The sequence below is a fragment of the Dromiciops gliroides genome, chromosome 5 (assembly GCF_019393635.1).
Source record: "Dromiciops gliroides isolate mDroGli1 chromosome 5, mDroGli1.pri, whole genome shotgun sequence".
Lineage (NCBI taxonomy): Eukaryota > Metazoa > Chordata > Mammalia > Microbiotheria > Microbiotheriidae > Dromiciops > Dromiciops gliroides.
In genome coordinates, this window is record NC_057865.1 from 197,056,653 (window position 1) to 197,072,780 (window position 16,128).

Sequence of the window (16,128 nt, forward strand, 5' to 3'; positions counted from 1 at the left end):
TTTTTATAGACCTGTACCATGCTCTTAGAGTCATGTTCTCTATCCTTACTTCCATCTTCTTGGCATTTCCTTTAAAATTTTAATTGCTTGCTAAGTTTCTTGTGCATTTGCATCAGGGACATCTCATTTTTCCTCATAATTGTTTTTGTTTGTGATTTCCTTGTTGAAATTATTGGAATTGTATATTTTCATAAACTGCAATTATTTTTATAGTGGATATTTCAGATATTTATCATTAGGACTGAAATACATGATGACCAAATATCCTGTGATGTCTTATTGCCTCTGAGCATATGATAAAGCCTGCTCTGCCAACTTTTTTCTTTGCTTCTCCAAGGAAAACCTATGAGCCATCTTATGAGGGCAGCTAGGTGATATAGTGGATAGAGCACTGGCCCTGGAGTCAGGAGGACCCGAGTTCAAATCTCACCTCAGACACTTACTAGCTCTGTGACTCTGGGCAAGTCACTTAACCTCAATTGCCTTAAAAAAAAACCAGGGCCATTTCCAGCCATCCTGATATATATCTTGCCACTGGAGCCAGATGGCTCTGGAGGAGAAAGTGAGGTTAATGACCTTGCACAGCCTTCCTCATTTAAATCCAATTCAGTGTAAGTCATGACATCACCTCGAGGTCATGGTCCTCTTTGGGACAAACAACAACAATAATGAGCCATCTTAGTTAGCTGCATCTCCTCCTTTTGGTTTCACTTATAGCAGAATATAAAAATTTACATGATTAGCTCTTCCAGTAGTGTGCCTACATAATGGTTATTGGATATATATCTCACATTTAGATTACCTATGGTCAAATTTAAATGTATTGATGGTCTGAAAACTGATTTTTTTTAGCACTCTCTGCCCCCATTCACACCACTGTGACACGATGACCCACGTGGGTCAGAGGGCTCTTTTAAATTTTCCTTCATTTTCGAAGGTTACCAGGCCAAAATAATGACTGGGTGGCCAGTCTAATGATGACGTGCTTATTGCTCATTAGCTAAGTTAGTCCTCATAAAATAGGCTCCATGTATTGCCAGACTGGCCTCATAGGTTTTCTAGCTTGATAGAAGTTTCCAGAGTTTCCACCGCCTTGGGAAACAAGACCTTTGAGAATCCAAGGACATCTCTACACTGTGGGGAGGCAGCAGAAAAGCACTTGATTACTTCAGTCAGATAGAATACCTGTTAGGCATGTTCTCATTATTTGCAACATGTTTTCTTGAAAAGTTCCTATTTTACATTTTTGGATGGGGACAGTGTGGACATTTGTTTTTCTTGATTATGCATATTTGTGTTGAAAATAGTTTTGTCTTTTTTCTGTTTAACTTGGAGAGAGGGGTTTGAAGGAAAGAAAAGAAAGTGCTTATAAATTAAAAAATAAAATTTAAGAAAGGAAAAAGTCCATATGTTTGTAATTTTTAAATGTATCATATTTTAAATGCATGGAATGAACTTACTAAGAAGTCATGAGTTCTTTCATAAAGAAAGCTATAAGATAATTGTAGTCATACATATTTTAATGCAAATTGCATAATGTTCATAGTAAGCCTGTAGAATAATATTGGTTCATCTATGATATTTGCATGTAAAAGTATTGAGTGTTAAAAATTGGAATTTAGTAGATGATTGTAGTCCTGTTGTGTTTTCATGGATACATTAAGGATGAGGTTAGAGATGAGTCAACTGTTACTTTTCAGTTGTTCAGTTTTTTCTCATTTCATTTTCAAAAGTGCTTTTGTTTAGAACTTGCCAATAACCTTTTTAAAAACAAATTTCAGTGAAGAAATTAAAGTTCAGCCTAGTCAATTCAGAGAATCTGTAGAAGCAAATGGAAGAATTTATGAAGATCAAAGGAAGTTAGAAGAAAGTTTTACCATTCACTTAGGTAAGTGAATAACTTAGAGCAATCATAATTAATAAGAATTGGCTTTTTGTATATTTTTATAAGAGAAAGAATGCCTGGCATGTTAACCCATTGAATTTTTTTTCACTCATTTTTAAAAATATAAATTGACTACTGACCAAAGGAAAGCTATTAGTCTTGAGGCTACTAGGAGACACAGTGGACAGAATACTTGGCCTGGAATCAAGAAGACCTGAATGCAAATCTGGCCTCAGAAACTTACTAGTTGTGTGCCCTTGGACAAGTCACTTAAATGGAGATAGTAATAGCATTTATCTTCCAGGGTTGTTGTGAGGATCAAATGAAATGATCGTTTTAGAGTGCTTATAACACAGTGTCTGGCACATAGTATGTACTTTTATAGATGCTAGGATAATAGCAATAATTATCATCATCATCATCGTTATCAGCCATCTTTTCTGTTCTTTGTACATAGACAAATTTATGTTTGCTTGTGTTTGTCAAGTTCAGAATAATATTGATTTAAAATATGCACATATATAATTGTAGAGCTGTTTCTTACCCCAGGAGCCCAGCTGAAGACCATTCATAATTAGTCATCTGGCATATAAAATTATTAAACATGTAAAAGTAGCTACTAAAACGAAGGTTTACAGTATACACCAAGCCCCTTTCAACAGGTTTTTTTGTTTGTTTTTTTGCAGGGCAATGAGGGTTAAGTGACTTGTCCAGGGTCACACAGCTAGGAAGGGTCAAGTGTCTCAGGCCAGATTTGAACTCAGGTCCTCCTGAATCCAGGGCCAGTGCTTTATCCACTGTACCACCTAGCTGCCCCCTTTCATCAGTTTTAATACAGGCTTTATTCTGGATTTCTCTTATACCACTTTAGCCCTCTGTTGTGTTGCATATTTGCAATTATCTATATATTCTTTTTTTAATTATAAAATTATTTTATTATTTTCCAGTTACATGTAGAGATAGTTTTCAACATTTGTTTTGATAAGATTTCTAGTTTCAAATTTTTCTCCCTCCCTCTCCTCACTCCCCCCTTCCCAATACAGCTAGTATTCTGATATAGGTTATATATGTATAATCACATTAAACATATTTTTGCATTAGTCTTGCTGTAAAAGAAGAATCAGAGCAAAAAAGAAAAACAACAGCACCAGAAACAAAAGAAATAGTATGGTCCAATCTGCATCCATATTCCACAGTTCTTTTTTTCTGGATTTGGAGAGCATTTTCCATGATGAGTCCTTTGGAACTATCTTGTACCGTTGTATTGCTGAGAAGAATCAAGTCTATCACAGTTGAGCAACTTATAATGTTGAGATACTTTGTACAGTGTTCTCCTGGTTCTGCTCATCTCACTCATCATCAGTTCATGCAAGTCCTTCCAGGTTTCTCTGAACTCCTCTTGCTCATCGTTTCTTATAGCACAATAGTATTCCATTACATTCATATACCACAGCTTGTTCAGCCATTCCCTAATTGATGAGCATCCCCTCAATTTCCAATTTTTTGCCACCACAAAAAGAGCAGCTATGAATATTTTTGTACATGTGGGTCCTTTTCCCTTTTTTTATGTTCTCTTTGAGAAAAAGAAGTAGTATTGCTGGGTCAAAGGGTATGCACAGCTTTATAGCCCTTTGGGCACAATTCCAAATTACTCTCCAGAATATCTGTATATTCTCATTGGTGGCACGTAGCCATCTTTTCTGTTCTTTGTACATAGACAAACTTATGTTTGCTTGTGTTTGTCAAGTTCAGAATAATATTAATTTAAAATATGCACATATATAACTGTAGAGCTATTTCTTATCCCTAGGAGCCCAGCTGAAGACCATGCATAATTTGAGATTGCTGAGAGCAGACATGCTAGACTTCTGTAAACACAAAAGAAATCATCGCAGTGGCGTAAAACTCCATCGACTGCAGACAGCACTCTCACTCTATTCAGCATCTCTCTGTGGCCTCGTTTTATTGGTAGATAACCGCATCAATTCATACAGCGGTATTAAGAGAGGTGAGCACATCCCATTTCGTATAGCCTCATTCTCTTTATTACATTTCTTCCTATATGCCTTTTTCAGAAATCTTTTTTTTTTTCATGTAACACACATATCTCGGTAGACAAAACAATACACCAGGAGCTAAGGCATAGTTATTCAGCACAGATTTCATGCTTCTGTTTTAACAAATTGCTTTTGACTCGTTTTTTCTTTTTTCCCTGTTATACTTTGGTTATATTGGTTGATAATGATATATTGATTAAAATGAAATTATAGAATAATTAACTATAAAAATAGGCACCTCAAGATAAAATAGATGTGAAGCTGACCAAAAGCGTCACGTTTGTCTTTGTATGCCTAGTGCCTGACAAAATTGTGGGTGCTTGATAAATGCTTGTTGATTGAGTTGAGGCCTAAGCAGCTTAACCACTGTGAAGGAAAAGCTTAGATAAAGAGTTGGCCACCATATGACTTTTTAGCCATAGTGCATTAAGCCATCAACCAAGGTATAAAGAGGCTGCAGTCTGCATAGGTAAAGGGAACTTCCCTATTGATAAAATCATAAAATTTTTAAACAATTTTTTAAAATTCTAAACTTAAATTCCACCCCCAAAAGCATTTTCAACAATATAATAGAACACAAAAAGAGGATTTTATATGAAACCATGCTTCTCTATTTCATACCAATTCCTTTTTTTGGAAAAAATATGTAATATTTTTCCCATGTTACTTTAAAAACTGCCCTGCTTGTCTGTGCTTCCGTCTGGACTTATTTCTCTTTTTTTCTGCATTTTTTTTAAACATTTCAAGCTCTTTTGGATAACTCCCTTTTTCTATCACTTCTCTGTCAGCAGGGGTGCGTAATATGCTTTCCCATGGGTCTTACAGAGACATGGTTGATTGTTGCATTGATCAGAGTTATTAGGTCTTTCAGAGGTGTGTTTCCTTACAATCTTATTATCCTCATATAAATTGTTTTACTGGTTTTCACTCCAATTTCCCTCAGTTCATACCACCCAAAATTCTCTAAAATCATACATTTCATTATTTCTTACAAATAATAATATTCCATTAAATTATTATACCATAATTTGTTCAACCTTTCCCCCAATTGATGGGAAGTTCCAGTTCTCTTCTCTTTTTTTCTTTCCATTTAATTCCCTCTACATGATAAGAAAATTTGTTTTCCTTGCAACAAGCAAAATACACCTTTTTTTTCCTTTTTTTTTTAGAATTTGAAGATAAATTTATTCATATTCCAACAGGGCCAGTCATGCCTCTTTTTTTTTTTTTAATGTTTTTGCTGATGTTTTCTGCTTCTCACATCACCATAATATCCCATGTATTACTCCCTTTTCTCCTCCCAGACAGCCATCCCATATAACAAATAGTATCTTTTATAAACGGGGAGGGGGAGGGAGGCTAGCACAACTCATCAATACATTGAAAAAGTCAGAAACCTCCATAAAGAATTAGTTTTGTGGGTGTCTTCTTTATTTAAGTCACACTTCCATCATCTTTTTCAATATTTCCTTCCTGGTATCATCCTTCTTAACTCCATCCCAGTCCTTACTTGTTTCCCTATTAAGTTTGTTATATTTCTGCTTCATTCTGTTTGTGTGTGTTCAGCTCTCCTTTGGCTTTATCAAATAAAAATGAGATTCATCTGTTATCCACCCCCTCTTCTCCCTCCATGTTTATATACACCTTTTTTCAGGCATCCCAATTACAAATAACAAGTTCTACTCCTTTCTATACCACTGTATTCCTTTTCTTTTCTTTCTCTTTCCCCTCTTAAAACTCTCAGAACAGAATTAATCCAACTTTGGTGTTCTATTTTTCTTATTTCATTCTCTCAGTACCCTTTGGAAACATTAAGGTTTTGAAGGTACACTTTGTCTCTTCTCCTCCTATTTGAATGTTAGCACTATATCATAATGACCCTTTGAACTGCTCAAATTTATCTTTCTGAGTTTCTCTTGAGTCTTATTTTTGCATTTCACAGTTTTTGCTCAGCTCTGGTTTTTTTAGTTAGAAATACTCAAAAATCCTCTATTCTACTTGAGACAACTGGTGTCACAGTAAACAGGGCATTGGGCCCAGATCCAGGAAAACTTGAGTTTAGATCCTGCCAAGCTGTGTGACTTTGGGGAAATAACTTAAACTGTGCCTCAGTTTCTTCAACTGTAAAATAGGGATAATAATAGTACCTACCTTACAGAGTTGTATGGCTCAAATGAGATATGTTTTTTTAAAAGCTATTTGCCCAGTGCCTTGTACATAGGAGGTGCTATATAAATGTTTATCCTTTGCCTTTACCCTCTATCAAAGGTCCCTTTTTTCCATAGGATTGTACTTCATTTTATGTTATTCTTAATTGTAAGCCTATGTAGTTTGCCATGTGGAATATTGTTTTCCAAGGTCTCCTCACATTTATAGTAGAGGTTTTCCAGGTCTTGTGTGAATCTGACTTTGGTTCCTTGATATGTAAACTGTTGTTTTTTGTTTTTTTTCCTAGAAGCTTCTAGTATTTTTTTTTTCTTTTATGTGGGAGCCCTGAATTTGACCATGACAATCTTGGATCTTTTTCATTTTGGGGGTTTCTTAAGGGAGATTATCAGCGTAGTCATTCCATCGTCCCTTTGTCCTCAGGTTCTGATAGGTCTGACTAGTTTTTATTTATAATTTCTTGAAATATAATATCCAGGCTTTGAAAGAAAACAAAAACAAAAAAAAACCAAAAAACATGATTTTAAAGAATTGAAGAATTCCAATGATTCTTCAATTATATTCTAGATTATTTATTTTTGATAAAGATATCTTTTATTTTCTTCCATTTTAAAAAATCTTTTTATTGTGGTCTTTTTTCCGCTTTCTTATAGATTTATTCATTTCTCTTTGGTCTCTTCTGCTTTTCAGAGAGTACATTACTTGGGTAGGATTCAGCATTTTCTCTTCTAAGATATTTTATTCTTTTCCTTAATCTATCTTAAAGAGCTTTTATTTCATTTTTATTCCTTTGTTTCTTTTAGGTATTCATATAGTCCTTGTGGAAAATCCATTTTACCCCTTGAGTCTATGCTTTTAGCTGTTACCAAATTATCTTCGCCTTCTTTTGGTGGATCTTAGATTTGTGGTGATTATTTTATGTTGCTTAGTATCTTCTATAGTTTATTCATCTTTCCAGCTTTAGTTTCTTGATTAGAGCTTTTGCTATGTTTGGGCCTTGTTTGGTGTCCCCTTGTGTCACCTGAATTACTACGCTAACCAACATCTCCCTTTCCTCCTACCTACATATTCAAAGCACTAGGTCTTCTTTGTGGCCCTCTTCGTAGTCTCTTGATGAAGTATTAGAGAATTCATAGCTCCCATGTGCCCAGGCTCTATCCTGCTGCTGAGCACTGCCATTCTCCATGGCTTCTACCATCTTCTCCCTGAGGCTTTCTGGCCTCCCTGAAACTTTCTTGGTCCAAGAGGACCCTCCAGTCTTACTACCTCCAGAAACAGAACCATGCAGGCTATCTCTGTCTCTGGCCACCCTTTGGTCAGGTTAGAAGGCTGCTGCCTATTTCTTTGCTCTGGTGCTAACTTTGCTGTTGGTCCCTCTTTCCTACTCCCAGTGGTCTTTTTGTTGACTTTTTGTGAGATTCTGTGGTGGAAGAAGTTACTGTAATTTCTCATTGGATTTCTTGATCATTGTTTGGACTAATGCTAAAACAGCCATCTTGGCCAGAATTCAAATCATAGATTTTTGAAGTAATTAATGTCATATATTAATCGAAGATGGAAGTATAAGAGATAGATTATAAAAATTTTATTTGTGTGTGTGTGTGTGTGTGTGTGTGTGTGTGTGTGTGTTACAGTTCCTGGTCTATAAAGTAAAAGTCCAAGATTCAACAACTTGAATTTTGAAGTTTATACATAAATTTTTGTGTCCCTTAGATTTTGCCACAGTTTGTCAAGAATGCACTGATTTCCATTTTCCTCGGATTGAAGAACAGTTGGAAATTGTCCAGCAGGTGGTACTTTATGCTCGAACCCAACGCAGGAGTAAATTGAAAGAACCAAATGGTCAGTAAAACAAAGAAATGTTATTTTTTTAAGGTCCACCAAAAAAATTTCATTTAATTTATTCTTATTGATCATTAGTTACACTACATTTAACTATACATTGTCAAGCTATATCTTACCTAATCAATTCTAATTCAGAAACTTTCTTAATGTTTCTTTCAAAATATGCTTTATTCTTGATGCCACTCAACAGTAGGACTTGTGTGACCATGGCTTTGAACGGTATAGTGGTTAATAATGATGAGACATAGAACACTTACTGATTTTGCACCTTGAGTGTTCAAACATATGAATTCTATTTTTTCCTTTAGTCTCAAGCTTTGTGAACTTGTTCTATAATTATTATAGTACTCTGAACAAAGTAGACATTAAGGAACTGTTTTTTCACTGACTCAGTTTCTCTAACTATAAAATATGTATAATTTTGCTGTAAGATTTTTCTTATTTGTATTTGTATTGTGTGTGCTATTTCAGATCCACAATTGAAAGGGAAAGCTGTAATTCTTTAAAAAATCATTTTTTCTCTTTCACATGTATCATTTGAAATATTGGGGTCTAGCCTGTTTCTATTTAAATTATTGGGGAACTAGGCTGGGGTTTTCTAAAATATTGTTACTTATAAATTAATGGCTATTGCACCAGTTTGGGCAGTAAGCATTTATTATTAATTAAGATCACATATTACTAAAGTATTGACCATGTACGTCTGACTGACTTCCTCACTAGTTACATACCCAGTACACTTTGACATGTGGGAGAGATGAAGGCATATAGCTCGTTCAAGAGGGTCCTAGGTGCAAGAAGAAGAGCATAAGAACCTAAAAGAGAGCAGAAGCCTCCTCATTTAATGCTAGCCAAAAAACCCTCCAGCACCATATTGTTTCTAAGAAACAATGGCTCCAAGCAGAGTTCAGAAGTCCTACATTACCCAGAGAGAGAGAGCTTAGCTACTTAGCTACTGGACAGACTTCCTTGCCAGCCTTGCCACCCAGAATGGCATTCACCTTGTGATCTGTCTTTTTCCTCTTCCAAATAGAAGTGGCTCTTACACACTGATCAAAGCTAACTGGCTAGCATCATTCAGTTCATGACATGACCTGAGGGTGGTCCATATTAAAATGAGCTCTACTTTGCTGATGTCTGGGCCTAGTACAGACAAACCCCTTGAGGGCAAAGGCATTTTCAGATAGGTGTGGTTTCTGTCTCCTTTTCTATTGATCTACCCTTGGGCTCTTGGGCTGGTCCCAAAAGGGCAAGTGGGGGTGAAAAGAAAGCTGACTAAGACTGGGTCCCTGTGTCCCCCAAGAAATCCATTATCAATAATTATTTTCTCACACACACTTTTAAAAAGCATGGAGAACATAAGATCATAATCTTTTATTCCTCTATTCAGTGTTTAATAGAAACCTGTAACACAGTGCAATAACTTCCTGATCATGCTAATTATTCATTATTTCCTTGAAATTCTATGTTCTCCTTTTGTTTTGTTTTGTTTTGTTTTGTTTTTAGTGAGGCAATTGGGGGTTAAGTGACTTGCCCAGGGTCACACAACTCATAAGTGTTAAGTGTCTGAGGCCGGATTTGAACTCAGGTACTTCTGATTCCAGGGCCAGCACTCTATCCACTGCGCCACCCAGCTGCCCCTCTCCTTTTGTTATTGTTGTTGTTTAATTTCTGTCCTCAAGACAAGTGTCCTTTTTTTCCAAAACTTTTTTCCTAAATGCTTTGTAAATAATACTGGGGAAAAAAGCTAAAAGGACCAGAAAATAAATGTTCTTCATTGAGTAAATGAGTTAATCTTTTATTCTTTCTCCTTAGATTTGCCATAGCCACAAAATATTGGCAAATATTTATTGTTCTAAGAGAAAACTAAGATCAAATTCCAAAGCCCTTTGCTTTGCTCTCACTTGGATAAAAAAAAGCCCTCAACTTAAAAAAAAATCCTTTCTTTTAAAAATTAATGTAATTTGTTGTCATACGTTATGCAAAATTAAATACAGTACAATCATCCACAATGTAAAATTCCCTAATACAATTAAATAAAACATTATTAAAGAGCAATTACAACTCATAGGCAGAGGGGGCAGCTAGGTGGCGCAGTGGATAAGGCACCGGCCCTAGATTCAGGAGGACCTGAGTTCAAATGTGACCCCAGACACTTGACATTTACTAGCCATGTGACCCTGGGTAAGTCACTTAACCCTCATTGCCCCGCAAAAAAAAAAGAGAGAGAGAGAGAGAGAGAGAGAGAGAGAGAGAGAGAGAGAGAAAACAACTCTTAGGCAGTACATGCAGTTTTACTCTTTGTTTGCTTTTTGTTTGTTAAAAGACAAGATAGATGTGTGTTTTATAAGTCAGTACCATTTTTTTCCCAGTGTTTTTTAGCTATTTTGTTGCCATTTAAAATATATATTTATATGGTTGTAATAATTGGGTATATTGTTCTTTACATTCTTCTTTAACATCACTTCTTACAAGTTTCCTTATATTCCTTTACATCTTCATAAGTTGAAGTAGTGTCATAAATTCATTCCAAAGTAGACAGAAATCCCCTTTTTTGACTAAAAATTTAAGTTTAAATGTTGCTTTTAAACACTTTTGATAAATATCACATATTTCGTGTAAAATTGCCTTTCTTCTTACATCTTTTTTATTATTATAGTATTATATGATTTAGTTACAGAATTGCAGTAATTACTCTGATCTTTATGTACTCCCAGTAATTTATTACTGTTTACAAAACTATGTACTTCGTACATATGCAACATTTTTAGTAAATTAAATAATTTACCCTATTGATTCTGCTCCCAAACATATATGAATCCTCTTTATGGCTACATTTTTTAAAAATAAATCACAAGTAAAAAGAAATTATTCTATTTTTTACTTCATGGATAGTCTCCTTTCCAGTTCTGGTATAAATCCTAGCAGTGACATTCCCGTTCTCCTAGTAAGCACAGCTAACTTCTCTCGCTCTACATCTCTCATCTGTGAAATGAGACCGTTGGACGAGATGAGCTCCAAACCCTATGAAAACTGTAACATAAGTGACTTGCCAGAGCTGCTAAACAGCAGAATCCAGTTCAAAGGCTGCCTCCTCTAGCAAGCTCTTCTAGCTAACAACCTACTCCACCCTGGGCCTTCACACATTTAAATTTTTCTCGTTTACTGAGAGACTAAAAGGTAAACTAATTAAGCAGTCCTATGCTTTGTTGAGGCACTCTGTGAAACATTTCAGGACACAACTGACCACATGAAAAAAAGGAAGAGAACTTATCCCACAACAAATCTTACAGAAATTCTCTACTACAGGCTTCCTTCTTCTTATAGCCATCCTCTCTTCTTCTACTCGTTTAGGCTGTAGACATGACGAGGGCATGAAGACTAGGGCCTCTACAGGTGTAGGAGACTTTGGAAGAATTCTGACTATATTGACAAGACAGCGTATGTGCCGCAAATGACAGGAAGTTTGCAAACCACAGGCAGTGCATGTACATCATGATGTTATTTTGTTCTTGTTCAAGCAACTACTTTTGTGGTTTGAGTGAGTCAGTAAGACAAGTAGGGTTATAAAAGTCCACTTTCCTAAAGGAACCCCACATGTTGTTATAGAAAAGTCTTATAAAAATACTCTTATGGATGATTTGACATAGTTAGACCTAAGGTTTCAGAATAGCACTTTGGAAGCTATGTCTAGGATGACTTAGTGGTTGTGTCTTTAAAAGAAATAAGGAAGCTAGTAAGAGGGCTGATTTTGGGGAAAATATGAATTCTTTTTGGCCATTTAAATTTTACATTCCTTATAGGACATTTAGTGCGAAGTAACTGGTAGGCAATTCATAATGCAATACTAGAACTCAAGAGAGAAACCAAGGCTGTATAGATACATCTGGAATCATCTGCATAGAAATGATCATTGAACTCACAAGAGCTAATGATCTCACTGAGCAAAAGGGTGTTGAGAGAAAAGGGAGCCCAGGAGAAAGCCATTAGGGTATATACAGAACACAGGGCATGGATAATGATTTAGTAAAGGAAACTGAAGAGAAATAACCAGACAAGTTGAAGAAGAAATAGGAGAGATCAGTGCCACTAAAGCCTAAAGAAGAGAGATGATTTCAAAGGATAGGATGCTCAACAGTATCAAATGCTTCAGAGGTCAAAGTTGAGAACTAAGAAAAGGCCATTGGATTTGGTAATTAAGAGATCATTGGTAGCTTAGGGGGAGGAGCAGTTTTAGTGGAGTGATGAGGTTAGAACCCACATTATAAAATGGAAAATGAGTAAAAGGAGAGGGGAGAGTAAGCAACAAGTGTAGATGGCTTTTTCTAGGCATTTGGCTATGAATGAGAAGAGAAAAAGAGGACAGTAACTTGAGGGTTCAAGTGAAGGTTTTTTTAAGAACGAGGAGACCTGAACATCTTTGCAGGTAATCCTGAAGGAGCCAATAGAAATATTGATAAGTAATCAATTTTATTTTTACTTCACACATACAAATTTGCAAGTGAGTGAATAAGACAGATGAATGACAGACAAAATCTTATAGGATCATAGAGCTAGAAGGAACCTCAGGGTTACCTGGTCCAACTTCCTGTTTCAAAGATGAGAAAATAAATAGGAATAATCTACCCCTTCTCCCCCCAAACCCAAATATCCTATATTCCTTTTTTTAAAAAACCCATAGATTAAAGAAAGCAAAATGAAAAAAGAAAATTACATGTAACTATAGCCTTACTGATAAACAATAATGCTTATTTGCATTAACTTTAGCAAGATAATAAGGAGGGGCTTTGTAACCATAGTGGATAAAGAACCATCCTCTGGAAGATAGTGGTTCAGGAATCCTGCTTCTGACATATACTAGCTGAGAGCCTGGAAGCAACTTGCAAAGAACATAACTCGTAGAGAAAGTACAGATCTTTCTAGGTGTGGTACAGGGAGTTTCGTCTCCAGTGGTTTTTTACTCCAATGAAATCACAGATCAGGTACCAAAAAAAAAAAAAAAAGATCCCCATTGTCCACTGTATTTGTTGTTTCTTTTTCTTCATAAATAGATATAAGAATCATTTTCATAAAGATACTACTTGAGCCTTATGGAGTTGAGGAGATCCCTGAAAGTGTACAAAGCAAAAAAAAGGCTAAGGACAGTCTTAGGGACATCTACACTTAGTGGAAGTTGGATTGGGCTCAAATAAAGGAGACTGAAAGAATAATTGGACAGGTAGAAGAACTAGAAAAGAGAAGACCACAGAAGGCAAGGGAGGAGAGAGTGTTGAAGAAGATGAGGTGGTTGAGAGAGGTCAAGGAAGAAGAGGACTGAGATGTAGTAGTTAAATATTTTTTGTTGACCTTTGAGTGCAGTTTCTGCAGAAAGACAGGATTAGAAGGAAGATAGATAGATAGATAGATAGACAGACAGACAGATAGATAGACAGACAGACAGATAGACATATAGGTAGGTAGGTAGGTAAGTAGGTAGGTAGGTAGGTAGGTAGGTAGGTAGGTAGGTAGGTAGGTAGGTAGGTAGGTAGAGAAATAATGAAGAAGTGAAGTTGGGGCTGCGTTTTACAGGTGAATAGAATCATAGATTTAGAGCTGGGAAGGACCTTAGAATTCATTAAGTGCAACCTCTTTGTTTTACAGATGAGGAAACTGAGGCCCAGCAGGGTGTCAGAACTAGAACTCAAAACCAGATCTTCTGGTTCCTCGGCCAATGTGCTTTTCACTACACCATACACTCCTGTGATCTTGAGCAAGTTTTGTCACTTCTGAAGCCTCAGTTTCTTCTTCTGAAAAATGTGGATGACTCTGCTGCATGAAAATGTTATATAGCTTTAACACATATATACACATATGTGATGTCTTAGGCTCTTTAAAAATGAAAAAGACTACATATATACAAGACATTGGCTGTGGTAGTGATAATATTCTCCCGTCCTATGTACAGATTCAGGAAACCGAAATGGAGGAAATGATGATAAGAATAAAAATATTGAACGAAACTATTCAAATATTTTGCCTGGTGAGTACTATTTTTACTTTATGTTTTCATGTTTGGTTACATTTAAATAAGAGATTTGAAATATAGCTTTTTTATACTATAATTTAAGGACTGTCTACCAATCAAAATTAAATACCATATTTGTATAATATGGTCTGGCCTTTTATCATATTTATATCCTGGTTCAAGTAATAGCTTCATAGGAAAATATGCTGCCTCAGATATTCTCCTGATTCCAAAGGAGAAAGTTCTGTCATTTAGTTGTATGGGTATTGTCACGTTAACTTAAGATTTCCTCTTTATTCATTGTTTTTTAGTTTCTTAGAGAGATGAGCCAAGAAATATTGACTCCTTCTGAGATATAAACAAGAGAATTGAACTTCTAGTACATGGGTCATCTGATTTAGAATCTGTCTTATTTTCATTTCCCAACAGATTATCTTGCTTCCCCTTTCTTTCATTTCCTGTAGTGTTCTTGGATGTTTATTCATCCTTTTACCAACTGGAAACTTAGAGGCTCTTATTCCTCATCCTGTCTTAACTCACTTGATCTCAGTTAGCTACAATGTGCTATAATTTTCTCATTTGTTAAAGATTACTAGCAGGGCCTTATTAAGCATTTTGTGATTGGAAGAATTTTTAAATGAATTGTGAACTTGACAATATTCAAATATCACAAGTATGGTAGTCATAGAATTTTTTTTGTTGTTTTTGTTTTTGTGGGGCAATGAGGGTTAAGTGACTTGCCCAGGGTCACACAGCTAGTTAAGTGTCAAGTGTCTGAGGCCAGATTTGAACTCAGGTCCTCCTGAATCCAGGGCCAGTGCTTTATCCACCATGCCACCTAGCTGCCCCCAGTCATAGAATTTTAGAGAAAGGGACTAGATACCTTGTAGTTCAGTGTTCACCAATCCAAAGTGTCCTATAGAACAAGCAAAATGCCTAAATTCTCTAAACTATTCTACCCTTTGCACCCTCAGTGGTTAAGGAATCAAAGACCAAGAATTAGGGAGAAAGAAGAGAAGTGGGGGAGGAAAGCAAGACACAGGGGTGGGGGGGGAGACAGATTTTTTTAAGTTGATAGATTTTTAATAAGTAAAGACCTTTTAGTAATCAGTTTCCTAGGCTGGTGAAAATTTAATGTGGATCACTAGTTAGAAAACACAGATCTGGTTCAACCCTCTCCCCAGCCCCTTATTTGTCAAAATGAAGAAACTGAAGCCCAGACTTCCAAGGCAGTGCCAGAGTTGGGAATAGGACCCAGTCTCCTGTTAATCCAATCTTCCCCCAATTAATTAGTATCATTACAGTCACATCTTAAGAGTAGATTTTTACATGTCAATAAAATTACATTTTCATCTGGTAAACATCATATCCATTTCTTGTGCTCTTGTTGACAATCTAACTGGTTAACTTGTGGTTGTCAGGCTTCAAATTTCCTCCCACCTTCAGATCTGGTACCTTGGTGGATAATGTTAGAAGCAGCATTACATCATCTTATGCTGTTTCCTCCACCTTGTGAAACAGGAAGCTATCTTCCACTCCATCTAAAAATACCTTCATTGAGACAGGGTTCATCATATTCCTTTCCATCAGCTCCATAATTAAAATCATCCATATTTTGTGGCTTTCTTAAATTGTGCCAGTCTTGTTATCTGTTCCGGAGGCACTGACGTCTGAGATTTTGTTGTTGTTGTTTTTAACTTTACTCTTTTGTTGTATCAGTATTTCCTTCCTTGAACTCCTTGCTCTTTTTTGGCAAAACCTGGTAGGTTAAGTGGTTGGTTATTGCTTTTGAACCAGGGCTTTATTGTAGGTCTAAATTATGGGAAAAAACATTGAACTATTAAATGATAACTTAGCTCATAGTAAATCAGTCCCAAGGGAACAGTGCTTTCATATTATAAGATTTCATATTTGAAAAGACAATGTATTGATGAAAATTATCAGTATCTTATATTCTATGTGTTCCCCCATAGCCTATAAATGGTACTTTGCATGTAGTAGGAGCCCAATCAATGTTTAGTTCAATTTCATGTTGATAAGTAAGTTGTTCCTATTTTATTGAAAAGGGAAATGAGACTAATAGAAAAGTTAAGTCACCCAAGTCAGAAGCAGCACTGGGACTACCACTCCCTACAGTTGACTCTAGAATATTTTAAGTCATTTTGCTTCCC

At 35.9% G+C, this 16,128-nt stretch overlaps 1 protein-coding gene across 2 annotated transcripts in view; it reads left to right on the forward strand.

Moving 5' to 3' along the window:
• Positions 1-16,128, forward strand: part of C5H12orf4 (chromosome 5 C12orf4 homolog) — a 55,614-nt gene that overhangs the window by 23,879 nt on the left and 15,607 nt on the right. For both annotated transcript variants that reach the window (XM_043969292.1, XM_043969293.1), the window contains 4 exons: positions 1,782-1,888; positions 3,696-3,893; positions 7,822-7,950; positions 13,898-13,972. In XM_043969292.1, coding sequence (XP_043825227.1) covers positions 1,782-1,888; positions 3,696-3,893; positions 7,822-7,950; positions 13,898-13,972 — 509 coding nt within the window. The remainder of the gene's footprint in view (positions 1-1,781; positions 1,889-3,695; positions 3,894-7,821; positions 7,951-13,897; positions 13,973-16,128) is intronic.